The 6,099-nt window shown below is 34.0% G+C and overlaps 1 protein-coding gene across 1 annotated transcript; it reads right to left on the reverse strand.

Annotated features, from left to right (window-relative positions):
* Positions 1-2,961: 2,961 nt before the first annotated feature.
* On the reverse strand, positions 2,962-5,857 carry LOC149207723 (polyamine oxidase 7-like). Its single transcript, XM_089398127.1, has 11 exons — positions 5,652-5,857; positions 5,301-5,550; positions 5,066-5,212; positions 4,869-4,930; positions 4,584-4,765; positions 4,349-4,484; positions 4,096-4,253; positions 3,752-4,006; positions 3,394-3,475; positions 3,182-3,300; positions 2,962-3,048 (listed from the first exon to the last, which is right to left on the reverse strand). Exons 1-11 carry the CDS (start codon positions 5,758-5,760, stop codon positions 2,962-2,964), a joined length of 1,587 nt encoding a protein of 528 aa, XP_089254253.1. The 5' UTR covers positions 5,761-5,857.
* Between the last annotated feature and the right edge of the window lie 242 nt (positions 5,858-6,099).

A 6,099-nucleotide genomic window follows, 5' to 3' on the forward strand; every position in this document is an offset into this window, starting at 1 on the left:
CCGATGTGACTTGTGCGTATGCAACTTGTGTTGGTTGGGTGGTTGTGTCTCCACTTATCACTCAAATGGATATATATGGTAGTGTGTGGTTCTTATTTGGGATTCCAACCTACCCATCATTTTAGAGTTGTGCCACCCTTCCAACTCATCGATGTGTTAGCCAACTTATGCATCCACACTTCCACCCATGTGCCATAGTTTGGTAGCTAGACAACTTGTTGCATTCCATGTTCTACACCCATCCTTTACATAGCCAATCCCATGTTCACTTGTTTGCTTGACCTGCATGCCATACCCATGCCTCTATTTTTGCAAGTTTTTCAACATCACACCTAATGCTCCAAGTGTCCAACATGTCCAGCTCACACATACACATTAGCGTGCCTATGAGTCCAAGGTGACCAACATGCCCATCTCATGCTCAAGGTGAAGGAACAACACTTGGTCCCTGCAAATCACTCTCCTTATTTGTTATGCAATCTCCATACTTGATCTAATGTGTAAGTGTGTGCTTGGCCTTAGAGCCGATCTAGCCTTACAAATAGCCTTCAAACATGCTTAACCAAAATTAACCATTGTTAAGTATAACCTCTTACAAATGAATAGTGGTAAGCTACCTAAGGATGGTAAGGAAACAACCGGGGGTCAAACGATTCTAGATCGTAGTATCCTCTCTTTAAGCACCGATAAGTTACTCATATGGTAGGGGGGATAATTACCAAAATTGGAAAAGTAAATATGTTAAAGATGAGTTGGCGTGTAGAAGCATCAGGATGATTTTGTCTCATTTGCTACCCATTCTAAAGGTAGAGGAAAGTACCCATCAAGAGGCCTGGAATTCATGCTCATTGATCAATATGGACTACTGATCAATCAAAATAATGCCTAGTGAACAGTAGGAGCTTGGTGGCATGTATTGTTAGCCTGACTTGATTCTCTTAGATGGGTGTAGGGGTGATATGGAGTGGAGGTTTTCTTGATGGCAAGCCACAATGGATGGGATTTGAGACCAATGTAGTTGGAATGGTATATTGATTGTGAGATTCTCATTGGGTAAAGGCTATGCTACATGTGTGGGTGTATTCTTCTTTCCCCATTGAGTGGAGAGGAGATGGGATCTTTTTTTTAAGTCAAGTCAGTTGTAACAAACTATATTGTTCAAGTATTTCTTCCTTGCTTGCTTTCAAGTTGTCACTTAATTTGTTGACCAGTTAACTTGCTGAAAAAGCTAGGTAAAGATGACCATTTCTATTAGTAAATGAAAATATGTTGAAATACATTTATATATGCACTCAATTGGGTATTATTAATTCATATTTAAACATGATGAATCAATAATCAACAATATTCAACCAAAATCAGTTAAATATATATTTCACTAACATGATAATAACAAGTGTAATATCATAATATAATACTTGCTTCTTATTTAAAAAGTAATTGATAACTACTTTAGATTAAAGTTAAAAACCTCCAAAACTATATATATAGTATGCTACATAGTAATCATAAACCTTAATTTAAGATAGCTTTACATATATCATCATATTTATATCTCTTAAAAATAAATTATTGTTATTATTGTTATGTAAAAAATTGTATTAAAAATTCAAAATATATAAATTTTGAAATTCAACATCAATATTTTTCATATAAAAGACATAAATAAATTATATTAAAACAGAAATCTAAATAGTTCATGCAAATAAAATCATTTAAATGAATATTGTTAGTAATAATATGTTGTCATTTATTTTATATTAACTTCATCATCCAATTATTAATTAAAAAATTAAAAACTATCAAATTAAAAATAATATAATATATGAATGACTATATTTATTGTCTTATATATTTTTATTAGTAAAAATATATAATAAAAATAAATATTAAAATAAATTAGATAAATATATTTTTTATTAAATGTTATGATATTTGATTTAGTACTTCATATAATGATATAAATATACTTTTTATCAAATATTATATACTTTATTTTTGAATTTTTATTTTTTAAATAAACTTTTTATAACAATTTAATTTTAAATATATATGTATATATAATTTTAAAATTATATGCGCACCATTTTGTCATTTTCTAAATATTTTATCAATAGAAAAATACCTCGCTTTTTCCTTAACTAACTTCTTGGGGAGACTAAATTGCATCCCCTTCCACATGGAGCAAGAGTATATTGCTCTTCACATGGAGAATTATATTTATTTTCCAATAAAGTATACATGCTCTGCACACTTGCAGAGATCTAAGTTCGGATCATGTTTCCTAACCACTATGAACTAGTCATACCATCTGATTTCCAGATCATCAATCAGAACTTTATGTTCATATTAAATTGCATTTATTTTGGTATGTGTGTATTGCAATCAAAACTTTACGTGCATGTTAAATTGCATTTATTTTCGTAACTGTCTATTGCAAATCAGAAATATTAAATTGCGTTTTTCTTCCGTAACCGTTTATTGTATTTTGTGTACATTAATGAGCGTTGTCTACCTACGCTATAAATTTCGCATTTATTTAACTACAGAGTTGTGCGATTTTTTTGAAGCTTTTCTGATGGATTTTCCCGGTCTAATTTCTCTAAAATCCGGTCGAAATTCATTGAAATCACAAGTTTGATGGGTAAACCTGTACAATAGAAATGCCCAAAAGATTTTTCTCGGTGTTGAATCCATATAGTCAAAAAATTAATTTAAATAACACATATCAAGATTTCTCCACAATTTTTTTTTGCCTAGATTCAAACACCGAAAAATATTATTTTTATTCAATCAACGAAATAAAAAAAAGCAGTGAGTAAATATAGAAATTTGCTCAACAAAGACAACTTTCACGTGTACAGCAAGCGTATACGGATTTATTGTCCAATAAATTGTCATTCAATTACAGTTTTCCAATCTAAGAATCATAACCTTAAACACCAATGCATATACGTATGCTCAAACTTTACATTGCCGGGAGTCATTAAGAGCATCTTCTAAAACCTGCACTTTTTTCATCCACGCCTTCCTTTGGACTTCAGCTTCCTGCTAATAATTGTAAAAATTTAATTCACACTCTAAATCTAGGCCGGAAGTTTTGATGACATGAACTTATTTTCATAAAAATATATGGTATTACACTACATTTTATATTTACTAGAGATTGATCGGAATTTACCAATTCAATATTTGTGTTACAGGGAGACTCGTTCTTGGCTAGCTTATTTTGTTCACGAGATTTCTGGTCGCAGCGCCCTTTCTTCATGCAGTCCAACAACATATTCGCTGTGTCTATACCTGATTTTGACCAGAGTCAGTGATAATAGAACTCTCTCTATATCTAAATTATATTTTTCACTGTTTTCCATAACGTTATATAGATATATATACCTGCAAGATAGGCACCATGCACATAGCCATTATGTTCTTCATTAGTATGCTCTCCAGTGAAATACACAGGTCCAACCGATGCCTATAAAGTTTATGTAAATATATTGATAAATTAACTTAAATCTCTTTAAACTTTGAATTTGAAAATCTTGCAGCAAAAACAGAAATACAAATTTAGAGTTTTTGCAACATCATAAAATTGCATTTATAGAAACATTAGCAAGACATACTCTATCTCAATTAGTCCAAGAAATTTTTCTGTAAGTGAGTCTAGGAGTGCCATCTAGAAATGAAAAAAGACTCTTCAAATCTGCGAGGACTGCATGATGAAATAATATTGCTACGATTTCAAAAATACCTTCAAGTTGTCGAAATCCTTTGTGGAGACCCCTATTGGCCAGTTAGAGTACGTTCCTTTGAAGAATGGATCTTTTCCCCATCTAGGAATAAGGATTGCCTCCATCTCTGGAATATGGTTGCCAAACATTTTCTTCAGAACGCCCATTATTTCTTCTCTGGTGTCATGGTCAGGCTGTTGTTCTATGCGTCGGGCTTCATCGTCTGTAACAGTTACCATAAGAAGGTTCCCTCCAGGGTATTCATTTTCCAAGTGCTGAGGAAAAAATGTAAATAACATGTTAATCAGTTGAATGATTTGAAGTCTAGCTATTTCTGTAGGAAAAGATATTAAGCACTAATTACCTGCCAGAAATTGTAATAACCCCTTTTTTCATGAGCGTAAATGAAGAACTCAGTGCCAGGTCCAGTGGGCCAGAATTTAGATGGAAATTTCATGAAGATTTTGCAGTAAATAACCATATCAAACTTATATATCGCCAGTAGCTTCCATAGCTGCAGGTGTTTATGGAGTAGCGTTATAAATTCACTAAATAGAACAGATCTAGTGACTTCATGTAAAATTTGATACAGAAAGTAGATATACATATAGGAAAATCAGGTTTAAAACTAATGAGTTTCGTTTGAAAAACCCCTAAACTGATAGAAACAATAGCGCTTTCCGCAATATATGTTGAACCGTCCTGTGTCAAAATCTTGACACCTTTGTCTGTATGTTCGATTTTTTTAACGATCTGGACCATGAGATCATCACCAAAAAAATATCTTTACTAAAAGCGTGTTTCAGGACGAAAGATTTTAAAGGATAAATATGCTTCATCAGAGGAGCCTACCTTCGTGAGTTTGAAACGGTTGTCCGTTATAGTTCCGTTATGAGATTCAAGGAATTCTTGGGCTAACTTGTGAACAATATATTCGTATCCTCGCCTGTTGGCCACGAAATATTCATCATCCCCATAATATTCGAATGTTGCAATAGGTTCCACATTCTTTAAGCTCGTTACTCTTGGAGGCTCTGCACACCCAAATGCAATCAATTGTTTTTTCATTTATTTGATTATCATTTCATATGTCAATCCCAATAATTGTTGAGATCAATTTGCAGAGATTATCAGAACCTGCAATTTCGAAATCGTAAAAGTAGAAGTCGATGGCCATCTCCAAAGGTGTTACTGGCACACTGCAAAATTTTATTTATCAACATTATGAACCCCATATTGTGCAAGTTAATATCAGCTTATAACTCATCATTTTGTGATTTTTTGTGATTATGTGAACAAGTGAAATGTACAGAAGGATTTGCTAATTGTCTTACTGTCCAAATGCCCGTTGAGATACCAAAATCGAAATATCTTCTTGTCCACTCTTGCGAAAAAATTCAGCGAGACTTGAACTGAAGTCGGATGATGCATTTCCCAGAGCATATGGTCGTGCCACGACTGACTGTGGCAGAATACCTCCTCTGTAAAACCAAAACAGTTAACAGAAACAGGGTAAATGGCAGATCTGGGCATAATGCAATGTTGATTATCGTGTGACAGGCTGCTTACTCTTGATGATAGATATTGTAACTGATATTGCTGTAATCAGAATAAGTTGTCCGAAGTTTGTATTTCTGAGCTAGAGACCATATGGGGTTCATGTGTTTCCCTCCCACGCCCTCTATCCAGTTGGCTCCCATCTCTACTGCATGCCCTCCTAGGGTTTCCTTTCGCATTCTTCCCCCAATTCTATTGGTTGCTTCCAGTATCACAAAGTCTTTCACTCCATTGTCCGATAATGTCTTTGCTGCTATTATTCCTGCAAACAAAAAAATCAGAACTTAGTGAACTTACTGTTACAAGAAGGAGCCTATTTAGACATGGTCATGTGAAGAATCTTGGATAAGGTATTAAGAGTACCCGACATGCCCGCTCCCACTATGATCGTGGTGGTAGCAACGACCGACGAAGAGAAGAAAACAATGCATAGTAACAATAATATCAGAGAGAAAAGATGACTGTAAGCCATGAAGGCGAACACTCTCTAACATTCCCAGCTAAAACAGGGAGATGGAGTTGATTATCAATAGATTGTTAGGGGAAGTATATATTGTAGGTCAGTTCAATCGCTCGATTGTGCGTGTAAAAATGTGACTTGCATTATTTTAACTTTAACAGGTGCAGTTATCAGCCTCAAGAGTTAAGGTTAGATTAACTGGTCTAGTGGTCCAGTCTCCATTGTTAAGTATTTTCCCATTAAAAAAGCTTCAAGAGTTAAGGAAGCGGTGACTTTTTCAGACCAGAAATTGCGTAATACTGAACAGGCAGCCAACTCTTCTTAATCTATAAATTGAGCAAAACTGTTATG

Source organism: Pinus tabuliformis, chromosome 1_2 (assembly GCF_031772625.1).
Source record: "Pinus tabuliformis cultivar Carrire ecotype Pingquan chromosome 1_2, CPIR1, whole genome shotgun sequence".
In the NCBI taxonomy this organism is placed as follows: domain Eukaryota; kingdom Viridiplantae; phylum Streptophyta; class Pinopsida; order Pinales; family Pinaceae; genus Pinus; species Pinus tabuliformis.